The sequence below is a fragment of the Orussus abietinus genome, unplaced genomic scaffold (genome assembly GCF_000612105.2).
Source record: "Orussus abietinus isolate OABI.00-Male unplaced genomic scaffold, Oabi_2.0 scaffold45, whole genome shotgun sequence".
NCBI classification, from domain to species: domain Eukaryota; kingdom Metazoa; phylum Arthropoda; class Insecta; order Hymenoptera; family Orussidae; genus Orussus; species Orussus abietinus.
The window spans coordinates 674,776-695,146 of record NW_019394256.1 but is presented as its reverse complement, the minus strand read 5'-3'; the positions used below and the strand labels follow the sequence as shown (position 1 = coordinate 695,146).

Below are 20,371 nucleotides of genomic sequence, written 5' to 3'. Positions count from 1 at the left end.
CGCTGAGGTACCTGGCCCGAAGAGAAGCGAAATAACGCAGACAAAACGGGGTAGTTATGGTAATGGTGGTGGTAGTAGAAATCCCGGGGGTAATGGCGTGTGCCAGCGAGGGTGCACAAGTCGAAGGATGAATTCGAAACGAGAATTCCGAGACCCGAAGGGTCGCCCGAAAGGGTCACGACGGTTTGGTTTCACCTGTTCTTGGCATTACTTTACGGATTTCCATCCCTCCGACGTTAATGACCCGGCATTCAAGGGTACATTAAATAACCCTGCCCCTCCTTATGATTTGCCGCGCCATCTTGAAAACACCTAACCTCAACGCGTCTTAACATACCACCGTTAAAAACATTTCTCTGAAATATAGTATATACATGTGGTCGAAATATTTTCAAGATACGGTATTTCGAAATTTTGCACGCAATCGTGGACAGGATTTTAGGATACACCCATCCCTCAATTTACGCGGAGTATCCATTCCACATAGATTCGTTATACGCGAATGAAAATCGTGTCGCATAAAGTCTGCGAGGACAAAAGGTAAAACATTGGAAATAAAAGATAGTGCACATTAGTTCTAGAAATACAGACTTATTTCAAATGGCTTAACGAAGAAAATAATGACGTTTCAAAGCCGCGTTAATTGAGGGACGCACTATATTCTTATAGAAATGAATAATGAAAATGAAGATTATAATTCTTTGGTAGTTTCGAATCAATCATTTTGATGAAATCATTTTCAAGATTTTCAAGATTTTCATTTTAAGTAATTCATTTTTCATTTTAAGTAATTCATTTTTCATTTTAAGTAATTAAGAAGTACAGTTCCTGTAAATTCTCGAACGTAGTTCAAACTTCGCACAATCGTTCGGATTCATTTTGGTTTCAGAGATGTCCAATTATCGTCATATTTTGAGTAATGTTTACGCGAACCCCAGAATAACCTTTTTCAATTTTTCTTTCGAGGTTTGTTCATGTTTTCAGGTGGGAAGTATTTCCCGCCGTAATTTCGAGGGATTGAATTCTTTTCCATGAGCAAGTGTTTCAGACATTACACGTGTTGGGGCCGACACGGCAGAAGAAAATCAAAGGAAAAGTTGTTAAGAAAAGACTGGAAGGTTGTTAGGATTTCCAGGCGGCTTTCTCTGGTTCCCCATTACTCTCGTATTTCCTACTCCATGTCGTATGAAGGAAAGTCGAAGAAAGAGAAAAGAGTGAAACCACCGTCGCCTTCTTCTGGGTCACGTGTCTTTGATTTTTACAAACCAACGTCCTTCGTTATTTTCAAGATACTCTTCTTTACCCAGTCCGCCGAAAATAGTTTTAACAAGGTCCTTCTTAGATACAAATTGTGCGTTAAGAACGGGACAAGTCACGAGAAATATGTAAACCTGAAGTGGGGAAAAAAGAAAAAACTAAAGAAATTTACGAAGTAATCTAAATAAATGTTAAGATGCATATTCATATTTTGCTCGTCTCGTACAGTCCATTCGGAATGTCCATATATTGACAAGGTGGTTGTTAAAGAACTATATTAATTGAAAAAGAAAACCAGTACTTCACTGACGAACATGAATGTTTGCCACCCGCAATATATAAAAGAAAAAAAAATACCAAACACGCAAGAAACCTTGCCTTTGTAAAGCATTTTTTTTAGTTACACATTTCTATGGGCTTTTGTAATAATCTACATGTCTACATTTTTTAAATTTCATTTCGAAGATAGGAAATAAAAATCTGAATTCTAAATTCACGAATGTGATCTGAAAACTCCACATCGGATAAATTCTAACAGCTTGAGTGATATTTGAATCATCCGATTAATTTTGGAGCACAGCTGTGAAATACAAGAAAATGTCCCCTTTAGAAGAAACACTTTTATCAACTCCACCATCCGATGTCCATTTTTCTTCGCAGCTGGACATGTAATGGCATGCTTTAAAAATGTCGCAGGGCACTCGTCTTTGAGACGACCTCTTCGTCTTGAAAAATATTGCTAGAAAGCGCCAACGTTGTGCTCGAGCACGATTTATAAGGCGCTTCGCAGGGGTATTTACAGCAGACAAGGTTGTCGTCCAGCCGTGCAAGGTTTAATGGAAAATACTTGTTGCAGGCCATTATTATCTCCCATGGAGTACGAATTTATACTGGAAACGTTTTCACGCAGCGCTGCCGGGAGTCTATGAGTGGGAGAGTATCGAATAAATCCTCCCTAACCATAAAAAGGAGGGAGACCAGGATTAGGGGAATCGTGAGATGTGCATTCGGTGCACGTATTTTTGGATTTGTATTACATGCCCGACCGCCTGCCATTACGTTCCCTATTGACAACATCCAGGGTTCGAGAGTGGGGCCACTTTTAAATCGAAACATTTTTGGCATTACAAGGTTTTAGGATTCCCAAAAATACCTTCAACATACTCTAACTGGGATATTTTGTTAACCTTATCGAGTTAAGATGTATTTAAAAAATTGCATCTAATAATTTCACCTTAGTTATAAAAAGAGAGAAAATCGGGATCAGGAGAATCGTGAGATATGCATTCGATGCGTGTATTTTTAAATTTATATTACTTACCCGACCGCGTGCCCTTAGATTTTTTTAATAATAACATTTTTTAATCGAAACATTTTTGGCATTACAAGATTTTAGGATTTCCAAAAATACCTTAGTCTGACTCCAACTGGGATATTTTGTTAACCTTATCGAGTTAAGATGTATTTAGAAAATTGCATCTAATAAATTGACCTTAGTTATAAAAAGGGAGAAAACCAGGATCGGGGGAATCGTGAGATGTGCATTCGGTGCACGTATTTGTAAATTTGTATTACATGCCCGACCGCATGGCATTAGATTTTTTTAATAACAAAATATACGATCAGAGAGCTGATCCATTTTTGAATCGAAACATTTTTGGCATTACAAGGTTTTAGGATTTCCAAAAATACCTTAATCTTACTCTAACTGGGATATTTTGTTAACCTTAACAATCCAATGCAGGTACAGTAACCCAAATTTTCGTTTTTTCACCTAGATTCTTTATTTCTTTTTTTTTGAGTACACGGTTTATTTCTTTTATAAGCGACTCCTAGGAACGATCTACACACAGTGGAATCGGGAGTTTCGTCGGAATTCGAGATTCAGGGGATAAACCCTGGTTTTTGGGAAAATCAGATGTTCAAAGGAGGCGTTTTCCCCGGTGGAGATTGCCCCCAAGTTGGGGGGGCCTCGTTCCCCCCACAAGCCACAGAGAGAGGCTGTCCGCTGGTGCGAGTTCCAGCCCTGAGAAAGATCGATGAAGCCCTGCGAATTTGCAATTCCGGAAGTATCGCGGCTCGGCCCATTCCTCGTGAACGAGGTGTGGTAAATTCCCGATGAATCTCGAGGATTTTCGCCTCGATGATCCGTAGATCGACTTTTCATTCGGCGCCTCCAGGAGCCGATCAATTGGGGCGCTCCTCGCGAAACTCACCGATTTGTCGTATCACATCGGAAAAGTCAAGTCAAGGGAACCGGAATTCAACCAAAAAATATAAGAGCCAGAATTCCGGTTAGTTTAACTGGATTAGATTGTTAAATATGCCCTTACTATTTTCCTGCCATTGAATGGTATCTAAGAAATCTTTTGTTAATTCAAAGCATAGATAAATACAAATACATTTTCATAATTCCGAGGGAATGTTGCATCCAACTCATTCGAGTTTATTAGTTTAACTGGACTAGAATGTTAAACATGCCCTTTCTATTTTTTTTCTGGTTAAAAACATCCGCATTTCTTTGAATAGTGTCATAAAAATATTTTGTTAATTCAGAGAAGAGATGAGTAGAAATAGAATTTCATAATTCCAAGGAAATGTTGCATCCAACTCATTCGAGTTTATTAGTTTAACTGGATTAGATTGTTAAATATGCCCTTACTAATTTTTCTGGCTTTGCATAGTATCTAAGAAATATTTTGTACGCTCGAGGAGGAAAAATAAGTAGAAAATTAAGAAAAACTCATTCGTATAATAGGCGCATGCGAAAAGTTTAAATTGCACGAAATTGGTCTAAACGTCATTTCATTTCAATTTATAAAGGATTTTCTGAAATACCGGTGAAAGTTTTTCAAACTAAGTGAAGTTAAAGCTTGTGAAATAATTGAATAAGTAGCTGGGAGTTGTAAAATATATTTATTAATCGACTAAAGGTTCACGCTTTTGTCTAAATGTAGTTAATGGAAGAAACTTCTTCCGACTGTAACAAAATTAGTGTTAATCTCATGAGGCGCGCGCGTCCCTTTCTTGAGAACAAAATTACTCCCGTTTTAATGCACTTCTGTCAATGTGACCAAGTAACGTGGTTCTGCGTCAGGAGAAAAGGAAAGAAACGTAATCTACAGAAGGAAGGTCTCGGAAAAGAAAGCAGTGCGCACGTGTTCGCTTTCTCCAGGGGTTGTCTTAAGTACAGGAAGTAACCCAGTAGGGAAGAGGTCGCTAAAAAAATTCAAGGAAATGAAACATTCCCCAGGAAATGAAACGCCATTACGTTTCAAGTTATAAATTAGCCCATTTAAAAAAAAAGAAAACGGTGTGGAGCAATCTCACCATTTAATTAAACTTCACAAATAGGAATATCTAAATATGTACACTTTTACATTTCTGAAAATAATCCACATTAATTTTAAATAATAAAACCCTAAGATATCTAATGCATGACGAGTTTGATGAAAATCTATGAAATATTAAGCAATTAACAAAGTTCATTATTACCGTATCGCTTTTTAATTTGCTAAACGTTTGTTAAAATAATTCCTCGAAAAACGTGCGGTTTTAAGCCACATGTTAACTTTCCGTTTCTTCCCTGTACCTAGTCATTCACTGTAATGACAATTACCGCGGAATTATTACGCTACTTATGTACACATTGTGTACGTTACTCCATGTTGGTAGTAAAAAAATATAGGACGTAATTCACAAAATGGACGTATTACGGTTAGGCAAGTATTTCAAGAGTTCCCCATGCATCAACTTTTTTCAAAGGGAGTACTCTTCATGTGCAGGAAATAATCCAAATAATATGCAGGAAGAGCATTGAAAAATTAGATCATTAATTTTTCCGAACGGCAGAGAACAAATAATTGGATCTCTTATTGCAGATTTGAAACTTATACGGATATTATTCTGACGTCGGTTTGAGGCGAATTATATAATTAATTCTATGTAGTGTTTAACCTATGTAACGATTTAATTACTACAATACTTTGATACATACATCGAGTGATTTCACAAGGGTTAAATTGCACCCATTTATTAAGGCGGTAACTTTCTACCAGTGCAAATGGCACGTAAGACAAAACGTCAATACATGTCTTGTGCAAGTGTCCGGCCCTGACCTAACTCAAGGAATGAATTACTTGAGTTTACGATATTAGATCCGAGGAAGGTAAAGAGCTCGCCTATCGATCAGATTCTCAAGTTCCATTGTTGCAAAAACTATCGGAGAACAACATTCCATTCCGAAATCTTTCTTCTAACTCCGGGATAATTTAATTTAATAATTTTCTAATAACAAGACATTTTGTTAACCGGTCCCCAATCGCGCAACATTTCGTCGTTTGTACTGAAGAGAATTCCATTCCAATTAGTAAAGTTTAGCAATGCTAATCAATAATATATTCTCCATTGTCATTCATGGTTCTTCGCAATATTCACGCAATTTCTCGATCTGTCGCTTAAGAAAACAATACGTCATTAAATGTTGAACATTTAAACAGCACGGATTTACGGATCAACCCATGTTAAAAAGTACAACCTTTCTATTTAACTTTGTTTCATTCAAAATTAAATATCAACTTAACTTGTCCAGTACGAATCGTGAGTTCTTTACTTTAGATTCCGTGGGGGAAAAAAAAAGAAAAAACATGTCGCACTTTATTAGTTGCTCCATATCGTGCGAAACAAGCAAAGATGTTTTTTTTTTTATATCGACCAGTATCCGTGGCATTTATTGTGGTTAAACAGGCAAATGGCTGTATCAATGGAGCATCAAAGTATGTCTAGATTTACCTCGATTACGAGTGGATGTATAGTGTCTGTAATGGAAGGACGTTTCGCACGCAAAGGTGAATATTCCCGGGAAAGGAGAAAGCTTCCTTCTTCCTGATTACCTACTTCAACCATAAGGCTACTTCCTAATTTCTAAAATTCCTCAAAATGTTCTTAACACATTCGCGACCGCTGACATGAATTCACGTCTTTTCATGTTCTATTCCTGGTTGTCGCTGATGTGAATTCACGTCATTTTAAATTCTATTCCTGATTGTCGCTGACGTTAATCACGTCCATAACGATACACGATACAAATTTGCGGCAACCAGTTTCAGAATATCATTATTTTCGCCGGTACTTGGTATTTGAAACGGAAACAATTTGCCGGTCGCGAATATGTTAACTTTTTTGTTATGGTGGATCGGCTCGTAGAAGCGCTGCCTCGGTATGGGGCAATCCCAAAAAAGACGGCCTTAAATTTTACTGCCAAGAGAACGTATCATATAACGTCTAGGGACGTGAGGTAAATCATTAACGCTTTACTTAAATTCCAGAAAACTAATGCATAACAGATAAAAAATAAGTTTATTTACAATGCAACTAGAAAGTATAATTTAATAATGTAATTTCATATGAGAAGTTTCAAAGCACGGGTACACCCTACGTCACATATCTTACATTGGTAATGCGTTTGTCGTTGCACCCCATTTTTAATACAAACAATACCCTTCCTCAATCCGCCTTTTCGTTTTGTTCATCCGCACATCCAGGATCGCTTTGTTTACAATCGTCTTTATGGTATTTCCGTGAAATTTGTCTTATTAATTCAAGATGAAAAGCAGCTATAGAAGTATCTTTGGGTGTTTTGTATTTATATAAACAATTAGAATTCCAAAGGGCAATGTCTTAGAAATGAAAAAAATGAAAAAGAAATACTTCTTAGCGAGCGTCAGGCGTTGGGTGACTGTAGTCGCCATTAGTAGCGAAGGGGTTAATTAGTATCGTTACTTTCTAATATTTTTAAGATTAAATCAAGCTCACCGGGCAGCTCTAAGAAGTTCGACGTCCTTCTCTGTCGTCCTCGTGGATGTGCACTGAAGTTCAAAGGACCAACACCCTCGTTGCTGATGTTCGACAAATTCGATGCTTGGCTGTCCCGAGAGCCACGCCGTGAAGCCAAATACGCTGTTGCAGAGAAAATAATGTATTAATCGGTGATCGATTTGAACCCGCAAGTTACGAGGTTGGTATGTACGTCCCTAGGTAAATCGCGTAGCTTGTACAATCGGTGCAATCACTCCTAATTGCGAGCCTATTCGACCAGTTTAAACAAAGACTGAATTATGTTCGCTGGACGTCATTGTGCCAAATGTCTGATAACATCATTTGGAAAGGTGATTGGATGTTATGAATTATTTAGGATTCTTCGCCTATTTACAGTACAGTGAAATTGATTACATAAGTAATTCGTATTCGGTTATTTTTCGGGGTCTGATCCGACGGGGTATTCGCTCAGGAAATCATGGATTTTAATGGAATCAACTTTCTTTGATCACTATTTTTCTTTTTATATTTCTGACATACTCATGGAATAGTTAAGATTATATAGGCCCTAAAGAAGGTCCTGACACCCATGGAATCTATTTTCCTTATCAGAAGTTGAGAAAGTGTTTATAAATAGATTAAAAATTGCGAAAGATTTGGTACATTCAATTCGGAGGAAAATTTCATAAACGATTGACCCCCTCAGATATCACTTTCGGATCATTGTAATGGATAAATCTAAAACAAAAGAGGGCGAAGAAATATAAATGTCGGCAACGCGGTTCATTCGAAGTCATGGGGAAATCAGCTGAAAATCGCAAATTACTGAACACTGTCACAAAATTAAGGTCGAACGTTCTTAGTTGCAGAATTACATTGTTGTTTATAATATGAAATCAAAGGCAATCGGCTCTCGGAGAAGGAAATCTTTTTCCCTGATTTTCAAGTGATTAGCCCCTCGGTCTGATCAGTATCACAGTAGTCGAAAAAGAATTTCAAATTGCAAGAGACCAGTTCACGTCGAATGCAGTTTAGCGAATAGTTAATTCTGCTTTACACTCCTTTTCTCATTGTTTGCCCCCTCATACGTGGTTATATCATACAAGGATGTTGATTACGCGTTAAATCGCTAATCGATTTGGTTTTTCCGGTACTGAAATCTCGCAGAGACTTTACGCTCTATAATGGTTATCTAATTATTCGTTACGAAACAAAGGAAAATTAATTTGAATTCGGTACTTTCATCGCAGGATTCTGATGGATATAAATTCAATCGGTAATGAAATTGCTCCCAAACTAGGATTCCCTAAACTAGGGCTTCGCAAAATTTGTTGGCCATAAAGAGGCAGAATTGATGGTCGATTACGTGTCGAATCAGGAATCGATTCGGTTCTTCTGATAAAGGAATCTCGCAGGGACTTAATATTTCACAATAGCTCTACAACTTCTTTCCGCACAAACGAAAAATCGAATCAAAACCTTTTACTCCGTTCTTTGCATCGTCAGAGTTCGATTTTGCATCGCCCTAAATTCCACTCGGTATTGAATTTCTTCACTTGAAGAATCTCATTTTGCTCGCAAATAAAATCTCCCAAAAAAAAGTGCCTAGCAAAAAAGTAGTAATAACGAGAATTCGCGGCTATCAACTCGAGAATCGATTTAGTTCTTCCAATATTGGAATCCCTTGAGGAGTTTGCATTCCGAGCCTCGAAAAGTCTTCGAAAGAGTTATACAACATCTCCCCGTACAAATAAAAAACATCAATAAAAAAGCCCTTTGCTCCATTACAATTCAATTTCCACTAGCCCCAAATTTCACCGACATCGCAGGATATTAATCGTCGGAAAAAAGTAAGTTTCCCGAAAAGATAGTCCGAGAAAATAAGCGGTGATAATGAGCAGGAAGCGGAAGCTAATTACGTGTCGAGTCGCGAATCGATTCGGTTCTTCTGATAAAGCACTTCGGCCCCATACATACATAATTCCTATCCGTACAAATACAAAAAAAAATGCACGCAAAATTCATTATTCGGTTGGAATTTAATACTTCCATCGCTCTGAATTCGACCGCTGTAATCTCTCATTTGGGGGACTATAATATCAGGGAGCGAAACCAACATTTAAAAATAACTACCCACCATTCAAAGGGAATTATCAGACTGAATCCTGCGAAAATAAAACAACAACAAAAATTGCCACTAAATCCTTACAAATACAAAAAAAATGCACGCAAAATTCATTATTCGGTTGGAATTCAATTCTTCCATCGCTGCAATCTCTCATTTGGGGGATCATATCAGGGAGCGAAGCCAACATTTAAAAATAACTACCCACCATTCAAAGGGAACTATCAGACTAAATCCTGCGAAAATAAAACAACAAAAAATTGCCACCAAATCCGTACAAATACCAAAAAAAAAAAAATGCACGCAAAATTCATGACTCGGTTGGAATTCAATTCTTCCATCGCTGCAATCTCTCATTTGGGGGATCATATCAGGGAGCGAAGCCAACATTTAAAAATAACAACCCACCATTCAAAGGTACCTATCAGACTCAATGCTGCGAAAATAAAAGAAAAGAAAATTGCCATGAAATTCTTTACCCCATTAGAGTTCCATTTCCCGTCGCCCTAAATCCCCCGGTTTCTCATTATTGGAAAAAAAAAAAGTAAGGTTCTCCGAAAAAGATGGTCCAAAAGAAATCGGCGGCGATAATGAGGAAGAAGTCGCGGCTGATTGCGTGTCGATTCGGTTCTTTCGGTAAAGGGATCCCGGAGAGATTTGTCAGTTTCGGGTTGGCGCACACGTCGGCGTCGATAATGCCTCTAATCCTGCGGATATCGCCGGTCTTGGTGGCCTCGGGGGAATAAAGGATGTCTCCACGAATGACGTACCCCGAGCTTAATGGACGGACTCGAAATTGAAAGGAATAATGTCAGTTGGATCCCGCGTGTCCGTTCTGCAGGCTCGTCACGCGGCCACCCCGGTCTTCCCTCGTAGCTGATAACGCTTATCCAGCCTCCGATAGTTCGTTAAGGCAGAGATCAGATTTATCAGCTGCCCATCTCGCTTCGACCCTTTGCAAGCCGAACCCCTTCAACTTCTTTTTCTTACCGCACCCTCTCTCCTATATTTTTAAGAGCCGCGCTGTTTAAAATACCTCTTCAAAATTCCGGTATACACTCTAAGAGAAACAGTGAGTGAAAGGAAAATTTCAATAGCACCAAAGAAATATTTCGTTTAATTCAACGAATAATCATTTCACCTAAGTAAACTCGTATAAATTAGACGCTACATTTATCCCCAATTATGACGATTTATTTTAATCTAGTAATTATTCTTGAAATTGACTAAAGAATTCTTTGGTGCTGTTCTAAGAAATTGTTTGTTTGGTCCGATGCTTTTCTTTTTTTTTTTTTCTTCGTTTAAGAAAGACCGGGGCACAACGGAAGGGAATAATTTGAGTCTACGACTAGTTTGAAAGTTTAGTTTTTGGAAACATGGGAAAATAAGTTCATGTTGTTAAGTGGACTTTTTATTATACCGTTAAATATTATCTATGTGTTCCAGTACCTTTGATTGCTTTTATATGTGCAAATGCATATAAGCAATGCAAATGCTTCACCGTGCCCCACACTTGGGGTACTTTGTTTCTTTTCAATGTTATCAAATTGCAAGATTTTAATTCATTACTAAACCATAATGCGCGTAAAGCTGTTCCGGAAATTTCACGAAACTGCGTTTGTTGCGTTGCAAACTCGTCCTCATATATTTTCATAATTTTATTAAATGTATTAGTTTCTTAATCAATGGAAACTGTAATTGTGGCTTAGAAATGAATGCGATATCGATGGTTTGAAAAATTTGGCAAAGGTAACATTTGAAATTGTTAGATATATGATTTTGAAAATATGCCTCCGCGTTTTCATTACGAAGAGACTTTGTCAAATAAAGTCGAGGAAGAGGATATTAACATTGGATTGTTATCACTCTGATATTGGTAAATGGCCTCGGGGCAGGTTTCGGTTAACTCGAAACGGGGGAACAAATATAATCAAAATTATAGCTACTACTACATGAAACAATCGAATGGAGCTTGAGTATTGTTTGGAGTTCGCAGCTGTTATATTTAATAAAAAGGGAATTATTGTGCCATGAAATATTAATAATTATCCGATTAACGTACAAACGCTAGAGAAGCGTTTCGTGCAAAATGAAAAGATACAAGTAACTTCATAATTTATTTTAACCACTTGCAGATTTCAATGTCAATTCAGTACTGATCTTAACTTGCAATGATACAGAAACATAAATTTTATCACATGAATGTAAGAAATTTGATTCCACTATTTACCGAAATAATTAAATAAATATTTAAAACTGTAGAATTGGAACACTTAATTACGAAGCAATTGCAATACCAATTATTATTTAGTTCAAACTTATCAATGTCGCAGCTTCTTTATTATCGAGTAGGCTCAGATGTTTTACCTGATAAATTACAGTTCAAAAAGTATAATTTGATGGGTCAAAATTACTAGAAAAATATCCCCCACGACGTTGGGGTCAAGATTTAGCGATTTTTATCCCAAAATGTGCGGTCAGCTAGGACACTTGTCAATAGAGCGAAACAATGTTACCAGGATTTATTTTAATCTGACAAGTCAGCGGTGAAGCACGACAATGTCACGGGGACTAATTGCAATACGGAATGCAGCCAATAAAGTGTCACTTTCCTAAGTCATCTTAAACATCACCTCTTGTCACGAGGGAAGAGCCAACGACAAGTGACGTAAATTCACGGAAATGCAGTGGTGTGACGTAAAACGACAAATGACAAGTTCTTATAAAAATAAATTCTTCAGTTAAGAATTAAATTTTCGAGCCATTCCATTTATTGCGAACACCAGAAATTCATTAGTCTCAATTCTCCATAGTGCTTTAAATTACCATACAAAGTATATAAATTTGTGTATGAAATAATGTATGAAATTATGTCATTTTATCTTTTTTTTTTAATTACTTTATAAAATTCAAAATCATGTATATTAAATATATTCACAAGAGCAATATAAATTTAACATACAGTGTTCGAATAAAACATCTAATACACGTATAGTGAATTTTTTATGGATTTGTTTTTAACAATGTCGCACACAGGGCAAACGGCACTTCATTTTTACATCTCGATTCTGATCGGAATTGAAAATGATAATACATCTCAAAAGGAAATTGCTATTCTTAATTACTTCACTGTCGTATTTATCCGATTACAGAGCTGAAAGGGATTTACTGCAGGAAATGTAGATTCCCTTCAGCGATGAAGGTCAAGCTGTACGTAATATCATATGTAACAATTCTTTTAAATAAAAATCCAGACATAGTTATATGCAGTCTGCAAAACCCCGGACATAAACTAGAAGTGATTATATTATCCATGATAATTAAAACATAAATAACATTCGTTTTATTATCCCCTTAAGGGGATGTGAAAGTGGCATCCGAAAGCACAATCATTCATGAAACTTTTCAATGAACTGGGTGTACCGAATCTTTTCAAACTTTACAACGTAAACATGGAGGCTATAAGGAAGGTCCTGACACTCGTGAAATTTCATTTTTTGCTACAAATTTTGAAAATATTAATAAACAAATTGTAAAAAAATGGAAATTTTATGGGTGTCAGGACCTTCCTTATAGCCTCCACAATCACACTGTCAAGTTTTGAAACGATTCGGTATACCAAGTCCGGAGAAAAGTTTCATAAACGAGCTCTTTGACGTCGCTTTCACATCGCCTTAACCCTTTCATTACGGCAGTCCGCTCACAATTGAACGCGACACCGTGCCAAAAGGGTGCACATTGCGGTTCGGCAGTCTTCGGTGTTCGAACTTACGTCTTCCACCTGAACAACACCTCCTTGACTGCCTTTTTGTATGTACACGTCGCCTAGGGGTTAAATAACAACTGTTTTGTCCTATCATTCCATTATTAAATTTCCAAATAAAAGTCTAACCTTAAGCTTTTAAGAAATTAAAAGTTACCCCAATAGCTGGTCTCCTCGATGGCCAAACTGTGTTACGTATGTTCAAAATCTACTTTTAGGATGATTAATCCAATTCGGATCAATTCGATCAAAAGATACTCTGCAGATACAGCAGAATTTGTTACTGATTAAAGTCGGCGCTCGTGAAGAAAGGGTTAACTACGACGGAGTCGAACGTGTAGATGTACCATCTTTACAGGTAACCAAGGAGTGCTGATATTTCATATGAACACGATATTCATCGTTTTGAACAGGTACATGGGAATGAAGGGAAGTACTACAGTGGCGTTCGGTAATTGAAGGTTTAATGTATACCTAGACCTCCTTTCATGGACCCTCTCCTCCTAGGGCTGGACAGAACGGTGACCTCGGTATCGGCATCTCCTCTATCGGTAAGATCGCTGGTGGACCTCCTGGCCATGGCCTTTTCGGTCTTCTTGGAGTCCCCTTCATCATTTCTCGCAGTCTCGTTCAAGCACCCCTGGCTTCGGTTGAAATGGCCTCCCATGGTGGTCTTCTTCGGGCTGTCCCTGTCCTGGCGAAGTCCAGGACTCTTTCCGGCGGTATAAAATTTCCCACCCTCCTGGGGGTATTGCTCGAGGTCCTTCCGCTTTTCCCTAGGTGACCGGACGTCTTGGACGTCCTGGACGTCAGGATATTTAGGGCTGGTCGGAGTTCGTCCATCTTGGGTGACGATTGTGGGCGACATAGGACTTCGTCCATCTTGGGTGACGATCGTCGGCGACCTCGGACTTCTGGGTCCGAAGCTGAAGCAGGAGTTCCTGCGTCTGTCGAAAGGCTTCGGGCTCTTCTGGCCGAAACTCGAGGAACTTGGAGATCTGCTCGTCAGGCCGGGACTTAGAGGACTTTTTGGGAGATAATGGGCCTTCTGGCCGTTCTTCCTCGGGTTGCAGAACTGGAATATCGCCGATTTACTCCCGGAGGAGTGTACCGAGCTCGCGTACTCGTTCGGGCTCTTCGGCTCCTGCTGGTCCTGGATCTTAGCGAAGTCCTCGAAGTCGAAATTCCTGTTCGGAGTCTCCGGATAGTATTCCGGGGGGAATTCGAAGACTCGAGGGGTGCTCGGGGATTTTTGACCGGTTTGGCAATTCCCTTTTTGGACCGACACCGGGAGCTGGGGAAGCTGTCGCGGGCTCTTCGGGGATTTCGGATATCCACCCGGACTGTTCATCGCCATCTTGGATCCCGATTTTTCGGCCGATATCTCGCGAACCCTTGCATTCAAACTCAACGCATATTTCTTCCTACTTTGTTTATTTCCACGTCCTCATTGTTATTAAGAATAAAATTGGGCAATCTTTCGGAAACTTTCTCCGATTTTCCCTCTCCAGTCGAGATGCAGATATTTATTTCTACCGCGTGTAATTCGATTTCAATGCACCTTCTAGACGCTGCTCGATTATGGGACGTTTATTTATTATACAATGGATAGGTTCTACAAATCTCTGGAAATTGTTGTCCTCGAATTGTGTTTCATACAGCTGAAATCAGGTCCCTTAGGCACTTTTTCATATGCACTTTCGTCACATGCTCGCATGTGCTCTTAATGGTTTCAGGCATCTTGGGCTCTTACGATGTTTAAACATTACTCATATCTCATTGTCAAAGTGACCTGGAAACGCATTCGTCCAGTTTTCCGGTACGTTGATAACGGAGCACATAAACACTTTTTATTTCTAATTCGTTTGAGTTTCTCGACTGGGATATGGCCACGTACGCGCACTTGGATTAACACTCAGTAATTACAGTTTTCACGGATACATTTATTTACTGGAACCGCGCAATTAGTCACGAGAACATAAGTCTCGACGAGCCCTGTTTCCAAAAGTTTCGAAATCAAATAACCGAACCGCCCAGATTTTAATTTTCACAAATTCCAAACCTTCGGAGTTATTCTACGTGTCTCGCTCATGTAAATATTTAGACTACTGAACTGGACAGAGTTGACGATCTTCCTATTCACGGCACAATATTGACATTGACCCCTGAAATATTGAATCATATCAGAAGAAACATTCCTTAACCAATCTCATTTTATGTTATTTAATAATTAACCTCCGGTCTGCACTGTATAACACAAAAAAGCAGAGAGTATGACAAAATTGAAATATTAACGAATAGAAGCGACATTCTTCGTAAATAATTGTCCAACAATACCACCATGTCGAAATGTTCAAATACCAGCGAGAATAAATTAAATAATAAAAATTGGTAAGCACTTCTACATATTCTTCTTCAAGCTTTTTCATTAACTAAAAGTGCCGAATTTCTCATACAAAGGTAACACTTTCGGTTTAAAAATAATGACAAATTCATTACTTCATTGTAATCTTAAGGAAAGGAAACCATATTACTGAATCCTTTAGAAGTACTGACTAAGAGAAATACTTTTACGATAAACATTCCCAGAAAAATATGTTTTATGTTCGGCATGCAAAAGTATGAAAATCATATATCATTAAGTTCGTAATAAGTTTAAGTTGTGTCATATATGAAACGAAGGAAAAAGTCGAAAGTGATTATTTTATTAATTTATGGGCGTACACTGGGGATAGTACTTGCACTTGGAATTTCTTTTTAAACAGATATGGGTTGGCCTCAACAGCTAGGAAAATTCAGAGCCTTCCAGAACCTCGAAAACGTTAGAACGCCCATTTCGAAGATTTTTTTTCCACGGCTTAGGCTTCTTGCAATGGCTTGCATTAATTTGCACAAGTAAATCGAGAGAAGTACATATGCTCAGAATTTTTACGGGACCGATAGGAGTAGTCCTTGGCAATGAACAAAATCAGAGTCCTTAAAAACTTTCCTTTCACTATTTTTATGATTTTTCTTCTGCAGTGGCTTGAGTTCAAAGAGAATAATAAAACTCCCCAGTGGAGGACATGCGTGAGGACTGAGAATAAATATTTTACAAGTTGCTTCGTCACCCCGAAATATAAACAATTAATTGAAAATATAGGGCAGGCCCGACCTTTCCTCGAAATACAAACGAATATGGATTCATTGATTCGAGCGCAAATATTGAGCCGTCAATAATTTCGAGCCAACCGTCCTCTACGTGGGAAAATGTTCGGTACGCAAGAGCAACAAAGAAGCGTAACTTTTTCCGACAGCACGTAACATTTCCTTTTACCTAGGAGAGCAAAAGAAAGGAGGAAAAAAAGGAAACAAAACACGAAAGATCCTCGAGGCGTGCTTCGAAAAACAAGGACAAACTGCTACGTGCTACTTCCTAAAACCTGTTGATCACAAACGTAGAAGACCTCTACAGGGTGACTCAGTGAGCCAATACTAGTTCATTCCTAAGCAAAAATAAATGTAAATTTATGTAAAATGAAAAATCGGAGGACATCATATAATTTAAATTGGATAAATAAAATAATCTTATATGAAACTATCATGTGCTATTCCCGAACTTGTTGATAAAAAAACGCAGAAGCCCTCTACAGGCTGACTCAGTGAGGCGATACGAGTTCATTCCTAAGCAAAAATGAAAGCAAATTTGTGTAAAAAAAATAATAGAAGAGAACTTCATTTAAACCCGCAGGACATTATACAACATAAATTGGATAAATAAAAAACTTCAATATGAATATTTAGCCGGGAATATTGAAACGTGCGGATCGTTGTCGGCGAATGTCGAGCCGAAACAACATTCGATTTATTTCTACAGTGCAATCCAATTTGCCTAATGTACCGCACATGATCGGAATTCGACAGCATTCGATAAAGCCGCATTAATAACGAACGAAATGAAAAGGACCTTGATGAGATTATTATCGTGCGTCCGTCGAGGTTGTTTAATGTAAAATTTATGGCAAAGCGGGTGTCGAATTAATGCGATTACCGAAATGCATATTTCCGTAGGAAATGTTAACTTGGTGGCTTAGTTTACTAATCTCTCGGGTGCTTCGTTTTAATCGCGAGATAAGTATTCCTGACATTCGTGAGAAATCGTCTTCCTAGGAAGACGTGGCTCTTCTTGTACCCGCGATTTGTCGCGAAAATCTGAGGAAAGTGAGAGCTTGCCGCACTTGATCGAGATGAAAAAAGGAAAGGAAAGTTTGTTCGGCGCTCCCTTATAGATTGACCGGGGAGAGTGATTGATGCTCAGCTTTGGAGATGACCCTGAGTCACGTGGGGCACGGAGGGCTATCGCCACCCCAAATTCTCGATGATAATAAAAGTGTGACCAAAATGTGGGAATATTTTGCCGTAAGAAATGACGAGGACTTTCGACAGGTGCGCGCGACAAAATTTTAAAAAAAGCTCAGGGTAAACGATGACATGAATTTTTGCAGGTTCAATTCTCTTCACTAGTGTCTTTTTTACTTCATAATTGCGAAAGAAGTTGTTGAGAGCTGCCGCTCTCCCAAATTCTCAATGATAATGAGTGTCACAAAAATGTGAGAAAAATTTGGCGTAAGAAATGACAAGGACTTTTAGCAGGTGCGTGCGAGAAAAATTTTCTTCACGAATTTTTCTTTCATAATTGTGAAAGAAATTGTTGAGCGCTATCTCCAATCCACATTCTTGATGATAATAACAATGCGACGAGAGCACGCGAAGAATTAAATTTAAACAATTGTAACCAATTTTTCTAAATGCAATTCCTTTAATCGGTATTTTTCTTTTTTTTTGTAATTGTGAAATTACCACTAGATTCCTTAGCTGCGCAATATTTTTAGTGATAATGAAAGTTTTCAAAATTGTGAAGCAATCAGTCATCGTTATAAAAAAAAAAAAGGAATTCTTTCCCAATTTCTTATAAAACTGATTATATGAAAGGGAGATCGGTGTGATAAGAATTGTACGGAACATCGAAAGCTATCAAGAAGTTAATGTAAATTCGCCTCTAAAATCTAGTAACTGTTACTACGCAGAAAATTCAGTTTCCTTCCGTGCGTATGAAAAGTTACTGCAATGTTATGTGCATTTTATTATGCAAGTCAGGACTGTAAAGAGCCAGTGTAAATGAATCTCGCATTACGGTAAAGAATGAGAGCTCGAGCTTGTGAATTGTCGGTCGTAAAACTGTTGCACTGTTAAATAAACGCTGCTTTCAAATGCCGGAGCAACACTAAGAGCCTTTGGATTTTTTAATTTTGTCAGCTAATGTTGCACTATTGCAGATACTAAATTATATATATTAATGAATACAATTAAAAATATTTAATTATAAAACCGTGTTCCTTCTATAAAAAGATATTAATCCCCCATTTATACTCAGAATAGGTAGAAATGTTTATTTCTGCTGCACAGAAATGTAAATAACAAACTCGCAGAAAACGTTTCTGCATGTGCACGCACTTGCACGTGCGTCTTGCATGCGTGGGCATGCACGAGTAATTGCGATATCCTATTTGTAAGTACCCCAATTCAATTACGGTTCAACGGAGAAGTTTCACATTTAACAACATTGTTGCAAATTGGCACACGCAGAACTTCGTTAATGCTGAACCAAATCGCTGCGCAGAAAGTGAGCTTACGAAAAAGCTGCATATTATAGTTATATATTTTGATTACAAACTATGTTCTAATATATCGATAACATCGTCCTCCGACATTATTTAACAGAAAATAATGTCTTAAGTAACACGGCAACAGTTCTACGTACAGCATTCCGATAAACCACGAAACACCATAAAAAAATCCTACGCATTTAATCAACGAAGAAAATTGCAGAGCCGAATTAAAAAAAAAAAAGAAAAATTGTGCAGCAAAGATTGTATAATTCAATCGCGCGTAATAATACATTACATTTCGTAGCAAATCCTGCGACGAGCAAGAATTCAAATAAAGCATTATTTAAAAAGTTTAATTATTTTTACATTTAAGTACTCCCGCTTACTCGTCTCTATTTTACTGCATCGTAACAGTTTCTCTACTTTCGTCCGTACAGAAAGTTCTAATGAAATTGTATCATCAACTCCCACCCAAGTTCATATACTACTTCATAACATTGCGTAGCAAATTCACTGATAAGCAAGAATTCAAATAGAGTATTATTTAAAAAGTTGAATAACTTTTTACATTTAAGTATTCCCGTTTACTCGACCCCGTTTTACTGCATCGTAACATTTGGGGCACGATTTACAGTTCCCCCGTTCCCGTCTGCACAGAAAGATGTAATGAACATCGGATCAACGATTCCCACCCTAATTTCGTGACCTCGCACCGATCAGTCCACGGACGAGCGTTCCCCTTCGTCAAGGCAGTTACATCGACAGAGCCAATCGGAAGGATCGAACCCCGCGGAAGCCGGTGCACGCGGAGCGCGGGAGCGAGAGATGTTAGCCCCGCGACGGCCGGCGCGCGACTGAGGGTGAAAGCCGTCCCGCGCCCTTATCGGTGCGCGCCGATTGGTCCGCGGCAGCGCGGTGGCCCTCGTGTGGAAGCGCGCCTGCTTTCCTCGCGATACTGCCGGCATCCACCCCGGGGTGAAGGGTGAAGAGGGAGGGTGATGGGTGAAGGGTGAGGGTGAAGGGTGGGAGTGGGGTTAGGGGGCCGGTGAAAAAATTATGTGGTTCCTCGCTTTCCCTCAGGATACGCCTTGAGGCAAAGACGAAAGCATTGTTTCACCGACCGCGCTTGGGAAATAACAAATGTGCACCTTACTCCAAAAGGTGCCACGTTATTTTTAAAAAATTCCGCCATTTCGGCGAAATTGCTATCATTGTACCTTATCAAGTTCTTCCTTTAGCTTATGATCTCTAGCAAGGAAAGTATTCCGGATGTACCTTACCGATTTTTATTGTTCTGAGACATGTTGTAGTACATAGAATTCCATACTTGGTATGCCTCCCTCGTATGACAAAATATATCTAACTGACTAAATTGTAAATTTTCTGGGACTTCAAAGTTTATCGTTAAAACTCGAAGGATCTATTTACGCGTTTATGAAAAATACAGAAAATAATCTTGAAATTTGGTAAGATTTTATGTTTTATCCGAGGGGCTATTCACTCGGATAGCAGTGAAAGCGATTGCCTTTGATTTCATATGATAAACAACAATGTGATCCGATAACAAGTGACCGGCGGCCTGAACATTGTAGCGATGTTTTGATAATTTCCAATGATTACGAGTGTTCTCCACAGATTATTCCACGTGATATCAAGCATTAAAATCCATCAATCTCCATCAATTCCCTGAGTAAATACCTCTCGCCATTATCGGTTTATCAAGGGGACCCGATCGGAACTCGAGTTTGTCATGATCGGGTC

General features: G+C 38.5%; 1 protein-coding gene across 2 annotated transcripts in view; it reads right to left on the bottom strand.

The window, feature by feature from the left end:
• LOC105694415 overlaps positions 1 to 19,433 on the bottom strand; it is a 67,421-nt gene extending 47,988 nt beyond the window's left edge. The window contains exons 1-3 of one of the 2 annotated variants that reach the window (XM_012415057.2): positions 19,179 to 19,433; positions 13,437 to 15,127; positions 7,072 to 7,215 (exon numbers count right to left, since the gene is read on the bottom strand). In XM_012415057.2, the coding sequence (XP_012270480.1) occupies positions 7,072 to 7,215; positions 13,437 to 14,319 (1,027 nt within the window). In that variant the 5' untranslated portion in view covers positions 14,320 to 15,127; positions 19,179 to 19,433. Of the gene's footprint in view, positions 1 to 7,071; positions 7,216 to 13,436; positions 15,177 to 19,178 lie in introns of those variants that run through there. The other variant, XM_012415058.2, reaches the window with a different exon arrangement.
• Positions 19,434 to 20,371: the final 938 nt, after the last annotated feature.